The sequence below is a fragment of the Crocodylus porosus genome, unplaced genomic scaffold (assembly GCF_001723895.1).
Source record: "Crocodylus porosus isolate Cpor-Errol unplaced genomic scaffold, CroPor_comp1, whole genome shotgun sequence".
Lineage (NCBI taxonomy): Eukaryota > Metazoa > Chordata > Crocodylia > Crocodylidae > Crocodylus > Crocodylus porosus.
Genome location: NW_017728927.1, coordinates 1000792 through 1025236, shown reverse-complemented (window position 1 = coordinate 1025236; position 24445 = coordinate 1000792). Strand labels below are relative to the sequence as shown.

The 24445-nt window shown below is 38.7% G+C and overlaps 1 protein-coding gene across 1 annotated transcript; it reads left to right on the top strand.

Moving 5' to 3' along the window:
* Window positions 1–550: 550 nt before the first annotated feature.
* Window positions 551–24130, top strand: LOC109314858 (putative short-chain dehydrogenase/reductase family 42E member 2). The gene is made up of 12 exons (XM_019542214.1): window positions 551–756; window positions 4186–4578; window positions 5136–5231; window positions 7522–7579; window positions 10335–10453; window positions 11515–11590; window positions 14188–14270; window positions 18522–18659; window positions 19716–19781; window positions 20711–20774; window positions 21595–21668; window positions 23662–24130. The coding sequence occupies exons 2-12, from the start codon at window positions 4237–4239 to the stop codon at window positions 23911–23913; spliced, it is 1368 nt and encodes a 455-aa protein (XP_019397759.1). The 5' UTR covers window positions 551–756; window positions 4186–4236; the 3' UTR covers window positions 23914–24130.
* The last annotated feature ends 315 nt before the right edge of the window (window positions 24131–24445 follow it).

The following is a 24445-nucleotide window of genomic DNA, read 5'->3' as shown; positions in this document are numbered from 1 at the left end:
CTGCACGGATTGCTCATTGTCTTTACAAAGCACTGGAAATTCACCGATTAGACTTTCGTTTACATATGTATTATTTTAAATGGATGCATAACAAACTCACTGGCACTGAATATCTTTTAAGTGCCTATTTCTCTGCTTATTTTCTGTTGCTCCTGAAATTACGGGTTGTAGTTGCTGTGTTTCAGAAATATTTTGCGCGGTTTTTCGGGCCGTTTGTAGTGATAACCACATGGCAATCACTTGGGGGGGGGGCTTTCCAAAGATCGCTTCTCCAGAGTGGGGCACAGCTCTGTGTAGTTCTGTTGCAGACACTACGGTAGAAGTCCCTTGTGAAAATGATTGCGGTATTAAAAAACAAAACAAAAACACCAGTCCTATAATCCTAGTCCCAGGTGCCTCAAATGCAGTCGTTCTGCGGGCGCCTCGCCTCCCTGTCCCGGGAGCGGGGGGCGAGCGCCTCTCTCTTCGGAAGCCGAGAGCAGAAATGCAGTGCTCCGCCACTGACGTCAATACGGCGGCGGCAGGTAAGTAGGTAAGCGGAGCGGCCACACGGTGCGCGCGGTCCCTTGCTCGCCGGCCCCGGGCGGACGCTCCCCGGGCCATGGGCCGTGCGGAGACCCCGAAGATCTGAGCTGGTCTGGGGACGATGCGTTGCTGGGGACGCTTTGTGCCAGTCAACATCCAGAGAAGAGAGCGGAGCATCCCCGCAGGGGGCCAGGAGCAGCCGGGACCCCCACACCTCGGAGCCTGCCCAGGGTAATCGCCCCTGCTGCTCGGCCGCTCCCCAAGGCCTGATGGTGCCCGGTTGCGCTCAGATACTTTCTAACTTCTGGGGGGTTGTTTTGTTCCTGTATCACCTGCTGTTTGCAAAAATAGCCGGGGTTTATTTGTCCTTGCAAAACAGACAGCCAAAATGCTCGGGAGGAGGGGAAGAGGGGAAGAGGGGCGGGAAGGCACTAGGTCCTGTGCCTGAGAGTGGGCATCAGTTATCCTTGCCCGGGGTGGGTGGATGCCCTCGGGAGCTGATGGTCACTTCCCTGGAGCGAGAGAAAGATCCCGCAGGATACATTTAAGTCCGTGGGGTTGGGAAAAGAAAGGGGTGTTTGGAGCAGCTCTTCGCACCCAGGCAACTTGCGTTTTTTAAACCGGGGGAACCAAGCTGCAGCCCTGAGGTCAGAGACCACACGTCCTGGACGAGGATAACTGGCCCAGCAAAGTGTCAGGGCCAGCGTGCCAGGCCATCCCCCGGGAGGCACAAAAGTGACTCGAGTCAGTAGACGATGCTGAAGAGCCGGACAACCGGTAAACAGAGGTTGTTTAGTGGCCCTTCCCTGGTGATGGACAGGACTAAGGATTGTTTTGTCTTGTCTGGTCTTTTTTTTCCCTATCTTCTTCTAATATCTCAGTACTCTTTTCATTTTAGCATTTTCCAGATGCGAAATCCGCAAACACAAAATGTAAAAGTTTTCTGCATCCATTTCTTAAATATAAAAGTACTGCAAATATCCTAGTGAGAGGTCCTAGGGGTGTACAACTGTGTTTCTCCCTGAATTGTAATCAGTTGTTACCGTTACACTGAATAGCAAGAGAGATTGACCAAAGACAGTTATTTATAAAACCCTGGTGGATAACGAATGAGTGGCGGTGTATTCATTTAAGTTTTCAGTCCTCCAGGCAGCCGGCCCAGAATTCCAGGTAACTGCATCAACTGCCAGCGACACTCGCCTTTTAAACTGTAACATTCTACAAGGCAGATGAAATTAGACCTCAGAGGCATCCAGTCCGAATGCTTTAATGTGCCGATGTAATGTTTCTGGTTAACTTTGCTTCTCTACTATTTTTGATTACTTAGAAAGTAAATTATAGAAATTAGAATTGGAAATGTAGGGCTCTCTTCTCCAGTTCATCACCCCTGGCAATGCAGGATCATTCTGTGTAATACATTCTTAAGTACCGCAACCCAGTCCTTATTTAAATGATTTAGCAATAAAGCTGTCATAACTTCCCTAGTAAATCTGTTCTACAACGAATAGGCTTTATTTAAAACTCTTTTTTGCTTTTCACCTTAGTAATGTTGCTCAGCTTAACTCTCCTATTGCTAGAAATATACCCTTAGATCAGTCTAAACTTTGCTTCTATGGCAATATGCCTCACCTGTGAACATTTCAGAACTCAGATTCTAAGAAAAATGACACATGATATATGGAAAGTGAGTGTTTTCTAATAATTAGGACCTAGGATTGCTGATGAGAAGTTCTGAAATTTACTCCCTCCTCTTCCATTCACTGTGACCTTATAACATGACTTCATCTGTCTGCCTCTGCTTCTTCTGATATAGAAAGCAGTAACATCCCTATCTGTAAAGTTATGAGGATTTTTAAATTAATCCTTATGCAATACATTAAAATCCTCAGACAGCAAGGACAACAGAAGTTTCTAACATTTTAATGGAGATCATACAATTTTAATTGTAGCATCCTTTTTATGACTTATCTGTAAGTGGGATTCCTTACCAGCTTCTAAATAATATAAATTATTAATGTTCTATAAATATAGAGTGAAATTAAATGGATCGCCTCAATAATAATCACCATAATAATGATAACTGCTTAGAATCCATATAGTGGTTTGATGTTTTAAACATGTACAGACATCAGCTACTCAATACCATTTACTTATAGAACAGAAAATACAATCATTTCATCAGAATGATTTATTATTTTACTTTCTTAATCAATATATTGGTATATTTTTCACTCCCTCTCTCTGCAGTAATATTTTTCATTGCCCTGAGAAGCAACAGACCGACAAATTTGTCTTGCGTTATCTACAACAGCCCACAACCTACCAGTGGACATCAGAACCTTCTAGTGGTGGGCCACAAGGGCAAATAAAAGGAAGCGGTTAGTGAGGTTGGCATGCCCTTCCCCCAAAACACTGCCACAGTGCCAGGCAGCATCATAGTGAGCTGCTATGCTGCATCAGATGCTCTGTCTTGAACCAGAAGCAAAGTTAGTGCCAAATTTGTAGGTAGGCTAATTAATGTACATGTTTGCATTGCTTCTGGGTCTAGCAGTAGTACAAGCAAAGCTGCGTGGAATACCTCTTCATGACACCAGTGTCACCATATGTAGTGCCAGGCGGGTAGCTGAGCCAGTTCTGTGCAGGCCATCCTATGCACAGAAACACTGGAACCATGTTCCCACAGTGCTGTACCCAAATCAGTTAGCCTACCTTAAACACTGCACTAACGCAGTTACATTATACCACTTCCAATCTGGCTAGACCAGTTTAGGTTGCAGTTGTACCTCTTCCAGTTCTCCAAGCTACTGTGATATCACACAGCGCTTTGTGGAATCAAAGAAGTTGAAAACCACTGATCTAAAATATGGTCTTTTAGTAGGAAGCAGCAGTGCAAGCTTCCTCATAATATTTCAGTCCCAGCCACCACCAACGTTTAAAGCATGAACACATTTTCAGTGTTTATTCAGCTGCTGATTTTTCTTTTTTTGTTGTTTGTAACGTGGGGCAAAACCAAACTCTTTTTTTCAAATTGTTCTGAGTGTATGTCAGAAAGATTAGGTAGGTATTACTAATTGTTTTAGGCAAAGTTCTGTCGTCTTCTTTACATTTTGTAGAAATTAAACATTTTTGTTTCTTCAAGTATGGCCCTGGCAGTTCAGGATTCCCAAATCCTTGGGTGACAGGCTATTTGAGCTTCAAAAGCAGACATATAACAACACCAAGAACTAAACTGAAGCCATCAGGAAACCAAACAATTAATTTATGTCATAATAAATTTTGCTACGAAGTAGTATTCTATTTTAAGCTAGCATGCAGAACACATCAGTGCACCCATGAAATGTGGACATTTTTTATGTTCTTTATAAAAATGTATTTTTCCCTCTCATGCTGCAGGTTACTATCTAGAAATGACAAGTCCAATATAGGCAAAGATATTTAGGTGTATTGAGGTTGCTATCTTTAATAAAGAAAATGTACACCAAAAACTTTAATTTCTCAAATACAATGACAGCATGTACTGTTTACCAAACATGAACATTTTTTAAGTTTAAGAGAAACATAGAACAAAAACAAATTCAAAAATCAAAACCCCTAAGAAGTGAGCCTTTTTAGTCTTGTTTGGAAATCTGAAGCTAATATTGTGATTTATCTTTTGAACAGGTCAAAGGAAAACTTTGCAGCCCTGAATGGAGCTTTTTAATATGAAACTTAATGGAATTATCTGGACCCCAGAGCACTATGGAGCAATTTTCAGCATGGGAAAGAAATTGTGTTGTGTGTCTGGTGATAGAAAATGGTCTCTCATTTTGTAGGCATGACACGAAATATATATCTAATGGGGTAATACCCCCCTGGCGCCAAACATCTACTTATAATCTGAATGGACATGCTGGAGCTTTAAGTAAAAGAAGCATGAAGGCAGTAGTGACAGGAGGCGGAGGCTACTTTGGATACAGTCTGGGTTGTGCTCTTGCCAAATCAGGAGCCTCAGTTATCCTGTATGATATACAAAAACCTCCTTCGGAAGTTCCTAATGGAGCAGCATTTATTCAGGTACTATCAAAAATGTGTTTTCACAACAATAAAATTAAATTAAGCTGTTTGAAATTAAGTTAATCTATCTCAGCAACACAATTTTCATAGAATCTACCCAATCATATATAATGTACAGGATCTTATAAAAGTAAGGTTCTCCCATCATTTTTATAGCATTTTTGTCAGTCAGACTGTATAAAAAGTGTCTGAGCTAAACAGAGGGAAGAAATTAAGTATCTGGTGGTTAGAACCAAGGGTTCCTGCAGTCCACTCCTAACTCTAAACATTTCTTCTTGCAACTTTGAACAAGTCACTTCACCTGCCTGTTCCCTGGTCAAATGATTATGATACTACTTTCCTATTTTACAGCAGTATCCTGAGGCTTTAAGGAAGTCAATGTTTTTTAAGTCCCTTGAAAGAAAGCTTTTTACAAGGGGTGTGATTTTCATCCCTTGGCCTCCACAAGGTTATGCATAACTAAGTTCATAAATACTCTGTGCAATTATCACCAAACAGCAAATTCTAAACTACAGTTTTGAAACCAACTATAAAATATCTTTTCATGTATTTTACAGGCAGATGTGAGAAATTATGATGCCCTGTTTGCAGCTTGTGAGGGGGCTGACTGTGTGTTTCACATAGCATCCTATGGAATGTCAGGACTAGAGCAAGTGAGTATAACTTTCTTATGTTCTTCTACATGAATTCTCGTAAGATTAAGCTATGACCTGAGTCTAGTTGTCAGAACATGATATGTTAGATTTCTTTTTAGATATTCTGAGAACCATAATGAAAAGAATTTCTGTTCTTGTTTTTTTTTCTTTATACTTTTGGTTTAAAATAAGAAACACACACACACTTTAAAATGAAGGTAATGTTTCAGACCATGAAAATCAAAAGGGGTCATTAAACAGAGGTAAACTCTTATCCCAGTGTACAAGCCTCTCAGTAACCAGGCTATTTTCTTAAGTCCGTCTCATCAGGTATGTCAGTCTTCTGCTCATAACCCACCCCTTTTCGTGCTCTTGAGACTGAATTTCACTTGCTTATCTCACCCATGTCCTGACATCAGCCACATACTAGGAAATCCAAGTCCAGTTCTGAGGAAAAAAGCCAGAAAGCAGGGTGTCATCTACATATGGGTGACAGTGTATCTTAAACTTGTTTTGCATTCTCCCAGACATTGAAAAGAAACTGTAGCAAAGCTGAACCTTGCAGATCCCTACATAAATGGTCCATTGGGACCGCAATTGTCTAATACTTCCCTTTGCAACCTTCCAGAGAGGTAGGAATGAACCCACTCGAGAATACCATCCTTCCAACTAAGGTCTGAAGGTGAGTTAACAACACTTGCTGCTAAACAATATTAAAGGTTGTTCTCAAATCTAAATGTATCATCAGCACATCTGACCTTGTTCCAACACTTGTAGGTCATCAAACTGCAAGACCAATGCCATACATAAGTATGCAAATGATTGAAAAAGGTCAAAGAAATCTAAGGATTCCAGTTGGCTATAGAGTTGTCTTGCCACAGTCTTCTCAACAAATTCCCAGAAAAGGAAGATTAGTGAGCAGTAAACTCAGATATACTGAAACCTTACTTATACTAATACTATGCAATTAAATTCTCAAATCATCTCAGTGAATTGCTGTGCCAAAAAATTTATTATACTGAATCTGTGCATGTAATACTGTATTACTGGTGATGGGAAAGTGATTTCATTATCAGAGTCTCCAATCACAGGCTCCAGAAGATCTTTAACTAGGAAGGGTGGATATAGAGCTGTATAGTGATTAGAAAACAGGATTGAGAGACAGGAAAATATGGTTGAGTTCCTAGTTCTGCCACCTGTTTATTCAGTGCATGACTTTGGACAAGTCACTTCACCTCCTTCTTCCTCAGTTTCTCCCTTTAGTGAAAGTGTGATGAATTTAAGCCTACAGATAACACACGAGAATCCTATTCATCTAAATCCTGGTCCCACAGAGTAGATCAAAGTTAAAGGTCTATTCAGACCTATTGGGGTAGCATGGTAAAGGTATGCCAGTTTCTATAGCCAAAAGCACACAAGGGAGCAATGTTGGTAACTTCACATCTGGTCATCTGTGACTTTCTAGCCCAAATGACCAGCTCCTGATTTACAGCTGAGTGGACTGAGGATAGCTTTTGCCATGCATTCAGAGCTGGCCCTGAAGTCACGCCTCTGGAGCTGCAGTGAGACACCTTACCTGCTATACTACTATATACTGCTATAACACCTCAGTACAGCACATATTATAACTATATTTGAGTCTTACTCCACAATCCCTGAAACTTCCCCTGAAACTATGCATGCCCCCGTTTATATATATACACAAGTACTCTCGCTATGATTTTTTTCATCGAACTGAAGCCTGTATTAAATTACTACAACAACTGTTTCATTTAAAATTTTCCACAATTAGCTGGTAAACTGTGGTCAAAATTAACATCACTTTTTGTGGTAGATAGCTGTTAAAAATTAAATGTTAAAATATTTAAAAGAAATAACTCCTTAATGAAATAAAGCACATCAGTTAAAATAATGGTAATTATCACAGCTAGATTGTCAAATTATTTTTGTGACTGATCTGCAAAAAACAAAAAAAAAGCACTGAATTCCTCTGGACTCTACTAAGACATGCACATTAAAAATATATAAAGTTACCAAGGATCTGTTATCAAAAACACCGCCACTCATTTTTCTTCATATTCATCAGCTCTTATAATGATAATAAAAATAAGAGTGTATTTTGCAAAAAAACAGCCTTACTTTGTGAAATCTCAGAGAGCAAACAGAACAAGGGATGTGTGGGGAGCAGGAGGGGAGAGCAAACAGTGGGTTGGATGTTGTTATTTAGTTTTTGACATTTACAACAGTCATCTAGTGAATGTAAAGTATGACATGATTCAGATACTGTGCAATATTTATATTTTTATAGCTACAAAGAAAACAGATTGAATCCATAAATATTGGTGGAACAAAATTCATCATTGATGGTATGTATCTGAACCTGTATTTGTGTATTGGTACAACAAGGTAACATTCTATTTGGTAAGAGGGAAAGATTTTAGGGGGAGATATATTTTATTAGACCAACTGCTTGTCTTAGACCAACTGCTTGTCTAGGATGAAGTTAGACAAGCTTTCAAATGCAAGGCATTCTTTAAACTAGTTTTGGTATATATTTTTATATAGAAAATGACCCTCTCCACTTTTTTTTTTTGCATAGGATTAGGAATCAGGACCCCTAGATATTATGCCTCGCTCTCCCACATGTGGAATTTTCTCACAGCATGTAGCCTGGGCAGCTGGGTTGGATGCTGGAGAGTTCTGCAGAGCCAAGTAGGAGGAAACAAAGGCACTTGACCTTAAGGTGTCTCTGTGCTGCTGTCTCCTTCACCTTCTCCTACATGTAAAGGTGCATATTCTAATAGAGCCCCTATCCCTGCACCAGTAGCACCCTATGACATCCCTGAACAGCCTTCACAAAGTCATCAGCATCGGTCCACAACAGAACCATCATATTAAACTCAGTTCTTTTCCTTATAAATTAAATTAGTGTAATAATACCTTCCTATAGCACATAAAAATCCTTAAAGTATATAACAATTATAACATATAGAAAGTGGTCTATGAACACAAGGATTATTATTATTATCTCTTTATCCTTTTAAGACAGCAGCAGGGAAAAGGAAAAAAAATATCCCTTTTCTTTTCCTTTGTGCCTCCCAAACCCTCATGCAATCAAATTCACTTTTGTCTTTCATAAATTGTAATATTTCAGCAGCAAGCTCAGGAAACAATAAATTATATTCTGAGTCACTCATTCACAGCTATGGCTTTTCAAACAGCATTGTATACATTATGCCTGAGGTCCCACTCTTCTTTTTTCCCTTTCAAATATAATGACATTTACCCTGCAAAACCGAATTGGCTTGTACTCTTGTTCTGCCTCCTTCAGGCCCTGTATACAGCTAGCTCTACTCCCTGAAGATCATCCCTGTTAAAAGCAAATGGAGTGAAGGAAGACAAGGTTCCCTCAGAAATATATGTTGCTGTTGAGTTTGGCTTCTTTCTCCTCCATGTTGAGAAGTTTCCACAAACTGAGTGATGGAAGGTCTTCGAGGCCACATGCTGAGCAAAGACACATCTATCATGTGCCTTGATCTGTGAGACCTGCCTCTGAACATCTCTTAGCATCCCTTTAGGAAGGTCGTGTCTTCACAGAGTCACAGGAAGGCCAGAAACAAGGAGTAACAGACCCTATACCTTGGTTGCTGCCTGGCTAGAGCATCTCATAAACATGTTTAACCTATGTCAGAATCTGCCTCCATTTAAGAAATTAAATATTTTCATGGCTATGGTTTTGACAGTTGCTCTACCTTCTTAGCATTGCCTTCCTTTTCTTCCTCCCCGCTTCCATATCCTGTGTAGTTTAATCACTGCTTTCTATTTAGCAGCTCTGCTTCCTACAATCCTGTCACAGTATTTGGTGAAGTAAGCCCTCTGCTTATGAAAGTTTAATGCCATACATTTCTGATTTAGTCAGTCTATAAAGGTGCAGCTCTACCCTGCCTTTCTACCTACTATAACCCTACTAACTTGTGAATATACATTAGGGGTGTGTGAAGCAGTCCCTATTCAATTCGGATTCAGCCCGAATCAGGGACAGTGATTTGATTTGTTGAACTGGATCACTGTCCCTGATTCAATTCAGCTGAATCCAAATCTGAAGATTCAATGCTGATTTGGTGAATCAGTGAGTCAGACACAGAGACACAGCTTTACAAGTTTTTTCTACATATCTTGAGGTAACAGGTGTGGCTCGTGATCACTGTGATGCTGGGGTGCATGGAGCATCCCACAGCAATATGTGGGGGACCCTCAACATGCTCAGCGGGAAACCCAGAAGTGGACTGGAAGTACTTCTGGTCCGCTGCTGGGGAGTGCGCTGGTGACCCCACCCCCACCCCAGCTCGGCATTTGACCGCAAAGAGACCCACAGAAGCATGGGAGGCTCCCCCAGTGTGCTCAGCAGCAGACCTGGAAGTGGACAAGAACCACTTTCAGTCCACTTCTGGGTCCACTGGGGAGCATGCAGGGGGTTCCCCCGTACCCACCGGCTTGGCAACCCAGGAGGCATGGCAACCCAGGAGCCCCCCATGCTTCTGTGGGACACTCCATGTGCCCCAGCATCACAGCACTCATGAGCCCATGCTACCTAGAGGTATGTAGAAAAAAAGGTTTAAAGCTGTCTCAATGCCCAAATCTTTCCGAATCGATTCAGTGGGTTCCGATTCAATTTGGAGAGATTAAAAGGTCCTCTGATTCTATTTGGATTCAAAGATTTGGCTACTGCACCGGGCCAAATCTCCACTGAATTGAATCAGAGGCTGAAGCTTTGCAGAGCCCTAATATACATGGGCAGTCCTTAGAGGAGTTCTGCTGTTCCTCCCTTAGCACTGGCTTTACAGACTAATTCCAGCCCTCCACAAAACTAACATTCAGTAACAGGCTTAGGTACCTGGTAAGAATACAGTGCAAGATTATAACATGTTTTGGGATTATTTGGAATGCAAGGTGTATTTAACATGAAAAACATGATCAGTAAGTCAAAAAGAATCCTAAAATGGAAGAATTGTTTTTAATATGTGCCATTTGCTTGAGAAAAAGCTCACAGCTTATAGAAACTGCTTATTTCTACATTCTTCCAGTTGTAATTAAATTCATTTACTTTGCATGTCGCTGCAGTTTGCAAACAAAGAAACATCCCGAGATTGGTATATACTAGTACAATAAATGTGGTGTTTGGAGGGAATCACATTGAAGAAGGTGATGAGGAAACTGTGCCATATTTCCCACTAGAAAAGGTATTTTTGTCTGCATTAATTTTCTATTCTTTTTTATTGATTTACTTTATTGCTGCTGGAAAAAAATGGAAACAAAAGTAAACTTTTTTTTATAGTTTTATAGGCACTACTTCAAACCATAGTGCATCCTTATTTTAAGTACTGTAATTGTTTGTTTATATTAATTTGCTGACTGTCAAGGCCCTGATCTAAAAAATAAATTCTGTGTAGGCTTTTATGCTTATGCAGAGTCCAATGAGAGTTTATGCAATTCAGTTCTACCTGCATATAAAGAACCACTTGTAGACTGGGACCCAAATGAGCATGTATATTCATCATTACTTAAACACCTCTTGTGTGCCTTGACTCTTGTCAAAGACAATTTCTATTTAAACATCATACTGATATTGAACTCCTACTCATTTGATGTGAAATTGTTGCCTCTAAGAAGAATGTGCTCATTATCAATTCATGTGATTTTTTTTCCAGTTTTCCCATCTTCCTCTTTTAATGACAGTACTTTATTATATATACTAAAATACAGTACTGAAATACTTTACTATATATACTGAAATATCTAGCTACCATAAAATTTCAGACAAAAATATTTTTAATAACATGTTTCTAAATAACTGGAAAAAACATATCTGTATTAAACTAAATTTGCACTGCAGGAAAAGCAGTCACCTAAATTCATACCAAATCATTCACTCTTCAATATTTTGCTTCTGTGTCTTTTCTTTTATCCTAGAATAAATTAAAAAAATAAAATGTAATCAATTATATTCTAAATCGCCGTTAAGAAATATTTGTATATTGTTAAAAGTCTAAAAAAAGTCTGCAAATGGGCTACAATCAGTAACTGGAAATCCAAATTTATACAGACAAAAATGCTAACTTCCCATAAAAAATAATTTTTGACATTTTACTCTAAACAATTATCTTACAACTTCTAAATTTTGAGAAAATATTTGTTGATAGCAAGGAACAAATCAGACAAAGGTACTTGTTCATTTTGTCATTTACAGATTGTGCTGGTGTAATTAAATTTTAAAAATCATAATTGTTCTCTCTCTGTCCAGCATATTGACCATTATTCCAAGACCAAATCAATTGCAGACCAAATGGTACTAGCAGCTAATGCAAGTCTACTCTCAGGTACTCTATTTCTTAATGTCACAACTTTATCCATTAAAAACACAGTAAGATATATTCCTCTTCCTGATATTGTATCTAATTAACATTTTGGGCTTGTGTGTTCATTCCTCAAGATACTTCACAGATTTTTAGAAAAACAGAATGATTCCTAGAAATTAAAACTTTCTCCACAAAAAATATAAGAATATTTACAGCTTTCCTCACACTCACAAAAACTTTTGATGTACTAGCGCTGTGTTCCTTTTTTTACTTCTAAGGAATAAAAGAATTAAAAAATACCAAATCTTATTTAAGTGACTTGTCTTGAAGGTAGTGTACAGTATAAGTAAATATGAATCCTGATTAAATCATTAGTTCCTTAAAGATATATATACTAGACTTTGTAAAAGGCTAATATTACATTAGCCTAGAATTATTTATTAGTGCTTCCCAGAGTTTTCCATGTTGCCAGAGTCAATTATACACTTGAATACTTAAGTTCACCTGTGAGATACTATAACTGCTAGTGCAATACAAATTAACGTAAAGTGCAACATGATACTGTGTGACCAGTTGCTACTGTGTTAAATTTAGCTGTGGACAATTTACAGGAAAGACTTTCTTCACTTGATACTTGCAAAGTACTGCGAAGTGGCTAATATCATGTCAGGAATGTGAATTTCATGCCAGGAGGATTATTTTCTTACAAATTAAATTATGTTGTAGGTTTTGTCTTTTTTTTTCCAACTTTTTCCCACAGCTCTTTATAACAAGAATATTGCATTATTAGGATTAGCTTATAGCTCCATATTCCTATAAGAAACACTGTATGTATTTGAATCCAAAGCAAGGTATTTTGCACCATTCAGCATGGGAATAAAAGCCCCTTATACTGGAAGGAAAGGCAGCAGTGGCTGAGGATGGTGGGGAGGCAAGTGGTATGGGGGATAGGTACCAAGGGCCGCAGGCATCATGGGAGGTAGGTGCCATGGGGTACAGGCATGAGGAGGGACAAGTAGGGAAGGCAGATGTCAGTGGGGGGCAGTTGCCAGTGTGTGCGGGTAGCATGAGGGTGGGGAGGCAAATGGTGGAGGATGACAGGGGGCAGGGGGCACACAGCTAGGAGCAGGTGGCAGGCTACTTGGCTCCCTTACCACCTGCCCCCCTGCCACCGGTTGCACTGCCGCAGTGGCGGGGGGTGGGGGAGGGGATAAACATAAGATGGCCCTCCAATAATTAGATTCTAGACAGAAAATTATAACAAATGTTTACATTTTCCATGTCTAGAATCTAATTATTGGGTGATCATTTTAAATTCATCATTATCTTGAGTTTGGGTAAATATGGTAAATTATACATGGTAAGCAAGGTTCTTTCAGTAGATGTGATATCTTTCATTAGACCAACTGAGTAGTTGGAAAAAGTTCTTGCAAGCTTTTGGGCTCAGTCACCCTTCTTCAGGCATAGCGAGTCTCTCCTATACTGAGACTCCAAGAAATGACAGAAGCTAAAAGTGTGCCAGGGTGTCAGTGAGAGTGTAAATAGGTAGAAACTGGAAAGGTAAATAGAGAGTGTAAATTAATTTCTACCTATTTACACTCTCACTAACACCCTGCCACACTTTTAGCTCCTCTCATTTCATGGAGTCTCAGTACAGCAGACTCGCTATGCCTGACGAAGAGTGACTGCAACCAAAAGCTTGCTAAGAACTTTTTTCCAACTACTCAGTTGGTCTAATAAAAGATATCACATCTGCTCAAAAAACCTTGCCTGCCTATGTCCTTAGACCAACATGGCTACAAGCAAAAACCCAATAACTTATATGGGTCACCCATATAAGGTAGCTATTTAAAAAAAATGAAATTATTTGATCAGCATTTAATCAGTCACCATCTCAAAGATCAACTTGTAATTCAACATTGTATCAGGACTGGTGGGTACTGTATTTTATCGAAAACTAGAGACAAGGTATTAAGAATTTAATTTTTAACTGATCATAAACTAGATAACAGATGTACTTTGCCAAGGTAGGACGTTCAGCTAACAGTAAGCCTCAACCTCCCGTTCAACATTATCCAGTTTTCTATCCATTGCCATGGGAACCAGATGTGTATTGGAGACTTTTAATTTCAGTGGTTCAAATCTGTTTTATATGCCTAATGACTGAAAACCATCAATTTCTGACAGCTGCTAAGCGGTTGATGTAAACTTTGTTTAGTGGTCCTACTGATACTTGGTAATATCACAAAATCTACAATCACTGTTGGCACATGCATAGATCGTCTCAACACAGAAATGAAGGCTTGGATGGATAAAAGATTTTAAATAACTAGAGTGAGTCCTTCTAAATTAAAGTTTGAAGCATATTGGCAGGGTAGTCTGGTGAATTTTGTATTGCTACTATCCATTGCTTTGGTTGTTCTTTGGAGAAAGAGAGCTATTAAGCTAGCACCTTTTATGGGTACTGATTAATTTTTTAATGGAAAAGTAATTAATTTTAAAATAATATCTGTAAATGAAGAGGCTACAGCAGTGAACTCTCACATGACCAGTCAAAAGCGTCTATAATGTAATAATATGGAATCCCTTTGAGAATCACATTTTATCATATCTTATAGGAGGAGATAAACTTCGTACATGTGTTCTTCGCCCACCAGGCATCTATGGGCCCCAAGAGCAAAGACACCTGCCACGAATAGCAGTATGCATTTTATTTTATTTGATTAAAAAATATTCCATTCTGTACATAATAGAATTAGTAATCATCTGTGTTACAGAGGTAACAGCTTTTAACTTTTCAAAACCTTATAATGTAGAACATGGCTTATTTAAGGGAGGAAATTATCTTTAAAAAATGTTCAGTAAATATAAAGAGAGACTTTAAGTCATTCTCTATCACCAGCAAACATTACGTATGTTGATTTGATATAGTTTAATATTTGTACTGTAATTATACAGATTTGGGTGTATCTATGGTATTTCAGACTTCACTTTGCAACTTATACACAAAAGTGTTAAAATATTAATGAAACGCGATACAAGGAAAATATCTTATTTCCATCATCAACCTTTAACAGCTTTCATTATCCAATGAAACAGGCTAAGGAGCCTGAAACACTTTCTAGTACAATAGGTTACTAAAGGGTAAGCAGTCCAGGTGCTCATGTTTACTATTTTTTACTAGCTCTGTTTTAAATTGTTGGCTTAGTACAATGTTTAGAAGACAGTGTGCACATAGTCACCTGAGTCTGCTGTTTTAAGGGCATCATGACTATTTAAAGTTACCTAACCCTTTGAATAAGGAATAGATTAGACCTGGTCAAATAAACTAGTTTTTGCCTAAACCAAAACAAAGATAAAAGATAGGGGTTGTTTTTACATTGGGTTGGGGGTTTTTTTGGATGAAACAAACATTAATTTTAGGTCAATCCAAATGTTTTGTTTGATATGAGATGAAGTGTTCTTGTTTCATTTGAGGTTATGTAATCCTTTAAAAAACCCGTGTTCTTTTAAAAAATGTAGATCAATTTTTAAGTGACAAATAATATTTTGAAATTAAAAATAAGAAAGTTTTGTTTTGAAAATCTCAAAATTAAACGTTTCAGAGTTTCCAAATTGAAATAATTAGGGTAAAAAAATCTTCAAAGAAAATGTTTTGACATTTTCAAAATCCCTTTTCCCTTTTTTACGTCCCAAACTATTAGCCAAATTCAGCCCAATTTGTGAGTAGGTCATAGCTACATTTTTTCTAGTGGATTTAGTATTGATCAAAAGAAAATTTCATCCAGCTCTAGGATTGATCTGTATTTTTCACAAACACAAGAAAAATTGTGCTGAAATGGAAAAGTCAGGCATGATGTCTGACCGACAGCTTTGGGAAAGAACATCAGCTGTCTGTTCCATGGGGCAGGTAAAAAAGGGCAAAGCTGCCTTTCCAAATTGCATTAATCCTGATATAAAGATGTTACCTTCTGTGTGAAAGAGTAATTTGCTTGTATACAACTGGGTCAAGGTAACTAAAGAACTTGGTGTCACAAGTTACAAGACGCAACTAAACATTCCAATAAAAATGTGAATATAGTCCTGAAATATTGTTCGTGTAAAAATGTGGCATAAAAAACGGAGTACCATGGCAAATAAGTTTTGTTGCATTCATATAAAGTGATTATGTAAAGTTATGAGTAGCGTAACTCTTCCTAAAAATCTTGATACTAAACTTTTCAGTGACACCATCCTATCATGTATATCTGGTGTATGCCACATATATGAAATGAATGATGGGGTGCTGGGATGTTTATTTAATTGCAACAGTGTCAGCTTAAATGTATGTGCATACAGTTAGCTGCATGAACTTACTATGGTTGTTTCATTTTTTTCTTTCTTCTCTTTCTGTTTTCTGTTTCTTGAACTGTGCTCTTCGTTGTGCTTTTTTAACTTAAGGTATGTTTACTCTTGTTTTTTTAACCTGATTTTGTTGTTGTTTGTTTTGGGGGTGGGGGGTTTGCTCTTCCGCTTCTCTGTTTTTTCAGTTCAGTACTTTTTAAAATATCGGCTTTTTTATCTCCATCCTTTTTCTACATTTTCCCTCTTACTCCAAGACTCTTTTCCAATCCTTTTTCATATCAGTATCGTATTTTTCACTCGTTTCCCTTTGACAGTCCCCTCTTTTCTCTCCTTCCCCCATTTTCTCTCATATTTCCCCTTTCCCAGCAACAATATTCATCTTTCTTTTTCCTAGATTTTCTCCCCTCTGGTCCTCACCATTGTTTTCTTTGTCTTCCCTCCTGTACTTTTTTCTGCCTCAAAACCCCTCACCTCAGAGCCCCTCATCATTCCCCTCACACTCTCCAAATCTCCCACTCTTCCTTCCTACCTCCAGCCACACAAGCTAACCCTTTCTGTTTCAATATTCCCTTATTTTTTCCTCTCGAGGAACACTTCTTCTCATTAATTTTCATGTCCCTGCTTTCCATATCTCTGTACCCCTTCCCCTCACATCTCCCAGAAACGCTTGACGGCCCTTTCCCCGTTAATTCTCTGAACACACAATGCATCAAAACTACCTCACGTTCCTTGAGCCCAGTATAACTAAGACTGCCTCGCTATTTCTCCCTGAGTCGGGTGCCTATGAAGCACTCGTATTAATATTTACTCAGCCTTTCTCACCATCGTATCTGTATGGTTCACAGACAGGCATGGATTTATGGCCACAAAACTCTCCCAGGTAAACGAAGTGCTTGTCCAGATTCTTCATGTGGGGATTTAAGGCGGATGCAAGCAAGCTGTGTGAGGAGGCCCAGGGGAGAGTAAAGCCTGGGGTTCCTGAGTCCCATCCAGCACGCTGAATATCAGACCTTTCTTCTGCCCTCTCACTCCTTTCCAGTTATCCTCCATTTCCTCTCATTTTGCACTCAAGAGTTACCCTTTTTCTCACAAAATCCTCTCTGCCCTTCTTTCCCCCAAACTCCATCAGTCTTCCCCTCGTTCTTTCCCATCTACCCCCTCACCATCTTCCTTTTCTGTCCCCAGCCTGCTCTTATTCCTCTTCTCCACAACACAGACTCCTTGTCCTCTCAAACCTCCTTGTTCCCTCTTCCTTACTGTTCCTCAAAAGCCCTCATTCCCACAAGCCCTCGGGCTCTCCCACCTTCACTTCCCCTCAAGCTCTTTCACTTTCTTCATGGTGCCCAAGCTCTGCTTCATTTTCCTTTCATGAACCCTCAAATGCTTCCTCCCTTGGTGAATCCCAGATCTCCATACTCTCCTCCTTCTGTCCCACTCTCAGACACCCTCGTATTCCGCCGGCCTTTCCTATGTACATTGCATGCCCCCGTCCCCACCCCACTGAGGCACTTCTTGACTTTCCCTACTGCTCCTTCTTTCAGGGCATGTGATGTACAGTATATCTCTGTGATAACTACAGCCACACTGTATTGTGTCTGCTGCCAAGGCCAGGAGGGGGGTGTCCTGGAAGGGCTGCTGGGCTTATCCCACAAAACACCCAGCTTGGCCACTAGTGTAAGGGAGGTAGCAAGGGGAGTATGAGAAAGGGGCCCTGAGTGCTTCCAAAACATCGGGTCTGCCACCACCTATTTTCCATTTTGAATTTAAGCCATTTCAGTTGGACTGTCCTCGGGAACACTTCATAAAACCTGCTCATGAAAGCTAAAAAGCCCACAATTTTACCAAACTCTTTTGGGCTTTTTATTGCAAAGAGTAAACCAAGTGACAGACCTGCTGTTCCTGTTAGACATGCCATAACTGGTACCAAAGCACCTGCCACTTGTATATGAACATGAAGAGAGTGGCAAATGTTCAAAATATTTTGCTGATATTAGACCATTTATATATTTACATGCCAGATCCTATAAAACTGGCTTCTTTCTTTCAGATCATCCACACAAGTCCAAAACCTAAAGAAAAAAATTAGGCCCTAGTGTCAAATAGGAATATGAAATACCTATGTCCAAAATTAAATGTTGTTTGTTCTCACAAGATTAAAAAAAATAAAATATGACTTGGGTCAAACCAAACATTTAATTCAACCTGAAATTAATTTTTGTCTGTCATATTTGGGCTTCTTAAACTTTGTATTTAATGATAGGTATTTTGAAAAGTTAAATGGTATGTAGGTATTCTGAAAATCCTAGCCCTACTGTATTTTGGAAAAAAGGGTTTGAATAACCACTTTAACATAAGGGGCAGAAAGGTCCTAGTGCTGGGTACTCTCAGCTGTTGATTTATTTAAAATGTATTGTATTGCATTAAATCAATTTTTTCATCTTAATCATCAGTACTTTGTAATGCATAACGGTAGATCTCTCTAACACTATGTCAGTATTCATGTTTAGAAACAAGATTTAATTTTATTATGCTAAACCAATTGGAAAAGGCGTGCTGCCTAATATAAAAATCTCTCTTGCAGTAGTCTCTGTTTTTTTTGTTTCCACAGCGGAATATTGAAAGGGGTTTTTTTCGCTTCAGGTTTGGGGAGCCCACTGCTCAAATGAACTGGGTTCATGTAGAAAATCTTGTACAAGCTCATATTTTAGCTGCTGAAGCGCTCACCTCTGAAAAGAACTATATAGCCGTAAGTAAAAAAACAAACCGAACAACAAGAATGAGAAAAACAATGCCCTGTCTAGTCTGATACAGGTTTAAAATTAAAATAGCTATAGTAGGAATATGGTGCTACCTCTTAATGTTTGTAAAGTAGTCCTTTGGTGAATGCTCTTCGCCTTGCTATGTTGCCATATCAGATACATATTTTTAATTAAATTATTCACCCCACAGTCTCTTCCAAAGAGAGGGTATTTATTATCTCTGTATCAGGAGTAAAGGCACAGTATGCAGCTTGGGGCACATATGTACATTTCTCATTGCTTCTATAAACAAAGCCAGATTTAGGACTGAGGGTGGGAAAATCCATTGGCAATAGTAGCTGTGATATTAGTGTTGCTATCTGTACAGATCAACTTGCAGAGTCAGGGTCTATGTATTTAATACAGAAAATTGTTACACAACTTTAGCTGTAGGTGTACTGCCTGTTTCCTGTACAGTATTTGTACATGCAAACTATCAGCTCAGCACATTCATTACAGGTGCATCAATTTAAAATGTTCTTGTAGATCTTTTCCTAGTTGTAAACAATTGTTTTCATAAGCTAAAAAATTAAACTAAGAAAAGTACATTGGAAAGATTACCAAAGAAGATTAGTGGGAGTTTTTTCCAAAAGCTGCCAAGAGGAAATACACAGTTTGCCAAAATCTGTCCACAGCCACACAGACTTCACTGGGGTTTAATTAGTGTAAAGAAGAGCAGAATACACTATGCTATTTGTTGTGTGATTTTTATGAGAGGAAAATTTATATAAGCAAGTTTTAAGGGAAGAATGTTAGCCACATCAGACAAGCAATATTAAGTCAGTCACTTTAATTACATACAACATAGTAGTTGATTAACATAGTAGTTGATTGAAACATAAATGTAGCTAACATTAATGTTTATATTCTTACATGTACTTGTTTTTGATGTTACTATATTATTTTCACAGTCATTAAAGATTTTTTTAAAAAGGGAATGAGCATATAAAAGTCAGTCCATGCTATCATGTTATTAAGATGTCTTTTCTCTCCCTCTTTAACAGAGCGGTCAGGCATATTACATAAACGATGGCGAGAATGTCAATCTTTTTGAATGGATAACTCCACTAGTATGTAAAATACATATGTTTATCTCAAATGCAACTTATCTAGAAAAAACTGTATGCTCACATTTGAAAATTATTAATTCAATTATACATGCACAAACCAGAAAATTGTATCTGTATAATTATTTGCATATATACAACTCCAACCTTGGTGTACATATTGAAATTTTTACATGCTAATTTTTGGGAGCAGGAGACCCTTTCCAAATTTGGGACTTAATAACTCATTGAAGCCAGGACAATGGAATTAATACAATAAGTAGAAACTACTATGTTATATTTATCTTATCTAATTAGTAATCAACCCTACATTCTTAGGCAGACTACTGATACCAGTAGAAATTTTGGATGTATAAAGAACATAGGTTCAGCCTGTCATTATGCAATATCAATAATTTTTCAATTAAACATCTCACTTTTAATGATTCGGTCCAAAACATAGAACTATAGCACTGTAAAATGGGATATCAGTGCACTAGGATTGTGGGATTAAGCCCCAAATATTAAGACTTCTTTTCTATTCATAGTGAGTGCATCTACATGTGACCCTGTGTTGCTGCAGCAATGCACTATGCCAATGTAGAGTCCGCGGGCAAGAATCGTGATGCCACAGTTAAATCTCCATAGGAACATGCTCCTTCATACTGCGGTGCTACAGTGATGTAGCAGCTGAAAATAACTGCATACACAGAGCAGTATGGGCTCTAACTGCACCATCATTTAGTACCAAAGTTCTAAAAGGAAGTACTAAATGACAGCACAGTAACAAAGGCACTGTAGGGAAATGTGTAGACATGCCCACTGTTATTTCAAAATAATATAATATTGTATACGTGCCACTTATCTTTAGAATCTTTTAAAGAAAAAAATAATTATTATAAATAATATCAGAAGTTCAGCGATTTGCTCACTATTTTTTAAATCCTTTTCAGTTTGAAAAATTAGGCTACAGTCAACCATGGATACGTATTCCTACTTCCTTAGTTTATGCAGCAGGTAATATATTTTATATAACTTTCTGTCTACTATATCTCCATCACTGTAGGCTGAGTACCATATATTGATATATTATGCTTTATTTAGCTGTACTTTTGAGTTTTTCTGAATTAATCTGTGTAACACCTTTGTGAAATGCAAGACTATACAGTTTTATTTTATGCAGTTCCCATGCCTCTTACCAGTCCTGGCCTGCTGTACCCCAGCTCAAATTGCTGCTGCCCCAGATACATGTATAGACACTGCACCCAGAAGTTTATTGCTCCAGAGTTTATTGCTTCACATTAATTGCATGTGTAGACTCACCCAGTGTGACAGAAATGATATATAACCCTTATTCAAGCTCTCTGAACATTCACACTATGAATAAAAAGATTACAGGTAAAAAACTCCTTCTTTATTACCTACTCTAAAAATTATGTTTTGGGGTTTTTTAATGCTGAATTCTGCATTCTTATGTAACCCAAGTTCCCTCTAAATTTAAGGAGTCTTGGATAGGTGACAAAGGTAGAATCCCATCTACATTGGTTTAGTATCACTATGGTTTTCTAAAGTCCTTGAGTCTTAATTAAATCAATGCCCAAGCCTGCAAACCCTTTTCATACACACATTCTCAATTAAGCCTTTACCTTATGCAGCAAAAAAGGACCAAAACCAACCTATTTTATCTTACTCAACTAAAGAGACTGACTAACTTCAGTGATTTTGCTCAGGTCTTCAGAATCTAAGTATTCTTCAGCACTATCTGACTGTTACCCTAAAATTACAGTATTTAGTCATTTACTATTGTTATCTCAAATAGTAACTTTCTGTTGCACAGCCACAACAATTGAATATCTGCATTTCACACTGAGACCACTTCTCGAAGTGTCACCTTTGCTGACCAGAAATGAGGTAAAATATATTTTCATAAAACAACCAGTTAGAAGTCACAGGAAGTGTATCATTGTATATTGGGCACAATTTTTGGTGAGTCTGCACAATTAATATATGAAAGTCAAAAAATAAAGTTCCCAGTCAGCGCTTCATATAATTTGGCTCATGTTCTGAGATTAGAAAAATTTGAAGCTAAACAAAAATCAAATGTAGATGATTCATTTATTCCTAATTATGCACATTTGTATTACCATATTTTCTCATATGCACCCACATCTTTTCCCCAAAAATTCAGTTGCTGGAAATTAGGGTGCACGTTATATTGAGGAATACAGTAACAGCAGTTTCTGCTGCTTAAGCCTCTGCCAGGGGAAAGCTAAGGTAAAGCTAGTATCTAGCTGCTGGCTGTGGACACTTTGCTTCCTCTCTGGCAGAGGGTCTCAAGGAAAGATCATTTTTCTTCATTCGGCCTTTCAGAAACATGGTGCAGCTTTTGTAAGGGAGGTGTGTTATATGAAAGAAAATATGGTTTTAGGTTGATTAACACATCCCAAAACAAGTGATTCTAAGTTATTCTTATAAAACACAAATTAGTAAGTATTTTTTGCCTGTTGTGGTAAGTGAATATTCAAAATAATTTGCAACATAAAAATTGAAATAATCTATGGCTAAATGAATTTTTTACTAGGTGTTAAAAAATTCTGAGACAGATCATTCTCTTTGCTGCTGCAAGAGGAAAATCTGATCTGATACAGCCAAATTGAGGACCTAGGCTATACTACCTTTACCTTTTTGAGCCAGTCTCCAAATATTAACTATGGGGTTAAAATTGCAGGATTTGGCTGAAGAGCTAGTATTAGAAGCTACTTACCATGTCATTCCTCCCATTAAAGGCAACCAACATCTGCTAGGGCAGTGGTGGGCAAAATATGGCCTGTGGGCTGGATTCAGCCCACCAGGTGATTTCATCTTGCCCATGGACAGGTGCCCATCAATTAATTGTAACCACCTGGCCTGTGACTGCTTGTGATGCGCTTTCATGGGGCCTAAGCCCTACCCTGTCCCTCCAGGGCAGTGTGCTTCACTCCAGCCTTCATGCGGGGGAAAGCCCTGGCCCTGGCAAGGGAAGGGACTTCTGGTGGTAAAGGTCAGGGGTTAGGGGCAGGACTTTCCATCCCATGATGGCGACCAGGGGTGGGGCACTTGTCAAGGAACAGGGCTACCCTTGTGGCCCTCAACAGTTCACCAAAACTCATTAAGTGGCCCTCCAGCCAAAATGATTGCCCACCCCTGTGCTAGGGCCTAAATAGCATCAGTAACATTTTCAGTAGTGGAGCACCTAACTGTACACCTAATCAGAAGATGGAAAAAGCAATGTTTCAAGGAATTATAGCTTTATGGTTAGAGTACTTATTTAGGCTATGGGAGAGATGGATTTAATCCCACACTGTGTTACACATCTCTTGTGTAACCTTGGGTGTGTCAGGCAGGGCCAGATTTTAAAAGTATTTAGGCACCTGGTAGGATTTTCAAACTCAAGATGCTTTAGATTTGAAAATCCCCCTCAATATCTTTCTTCATGTGCTTGTGCCTAAATATCTCTGAAAATATGAGTTCAATTCCCCATCTATAAAACAGACATAATAGTATTTTAAAGAAGGTGAGGCCATCAGATTTGGTAGTATTGTGGAGCCGTAAAACTACCTTAGATACATAGATATAGGGTGACTGCCTAATAGCAGCTCTGCTCCAGCAAGTGATGCTGATAGGATATGTCTGAGCACTCGCTCTTGATGTCCACAAGCGAAAAAACCTGCTGTCCCTGTTTAAGCTGTGGGTTGATAAGATCTTCCACCTGTAAGACCAACTTGTACAATTTGATCCAATGTTATTTTAATTTGAGAGTTTATTTCTTGTAAATTCTAACCTGTTACTGTCACATCAGAGATGTTTGTTCAAGGTTTCTAATGGATTCATCTCTCTGTCTGGTGGGTTTCTTTTTGCATTATAGGTGTGGAACGTCGCTGTAACTCACACTTTCCGAATAGACAAGGCACGTAATCAGCTAGGGTACTGCCCAAAGAAGTTTGCATTCGCTGATTCTGTGGACCATTTTATTAAAACAAGACCAAAATCCCAGAATCAATACTTCTTCGTGAAAATCTTGCTTTCTTTCATTGCCAGCCTCTTAAGTTTAATTTTGCTTTCTTTTAAATTTGAAAGCCTTTCAATTATGCAGTTTTTCAAAGAAAACCAACATTAAGATATGTAACTTGGTTTGTACTAAGTCACAGTACAGTTCTGTACCCACATGGGCTGCATTAGGCTTTGTAGTAGTTATTGGCTTTGACATAGCAGACTGGCAGCTAATTTTAGACTTAAACCAAAAACGTGGTATATCAGTAGCTGTTCTTAGAAAGTTAAAGGACTGTACGATCCCAAACACAAAGGAGATCACCACTGAAAAAAATGCAGGAATTAGAGCGAAGCCCTCTCCCAAACTGGCTGCTCAAGTGGATGAGAAACTGGAGGGAGAGCTGCCACAGTAAACCTGTAATACTGTAACCATAAAGAGAAAGACTTGAATAAAGTGAAAGATTGACCAGACCTGCTGCCACTGCATTTTACTGTGAGGAGCTGGGAAACAGATCAAAGGTGGAAAATAGATTTATGTAAATAGTGCACACTGGCTGTACAGAAAAGATGCGCGATGTAATTTTGGGGGTTTGGGTTTTTTTTGTAAATTAGTTGTGACATTGCGTAAGAGGGGAAATAAAAGTGTGCTTAAAATTGTG

Bases quoted from the DNA above. Each gene is read 5' to 3' on its own strand.
- LOC109314858 (XM_019542214.1), top strand. From the start codon at position 4,237: ATGGAATTATCTGGACCCCAGAGCACTATGGAGCAATTTTCAGCATGG. The intron at 5,232-7,521 runs GTGAGTATAACT...ATATTTTTATAG, and splicing joins GAATGTCAGGACTAGAGCAA to CTACAAAGAAAACAGATTGA. The intron at 10,454-11,514 runs GTATTTTTGTCT...CTCTCTGTCCAG, and splicing joins CATATTTCCCACTAGAAAAG to CATATTGACCATTATTCCAA.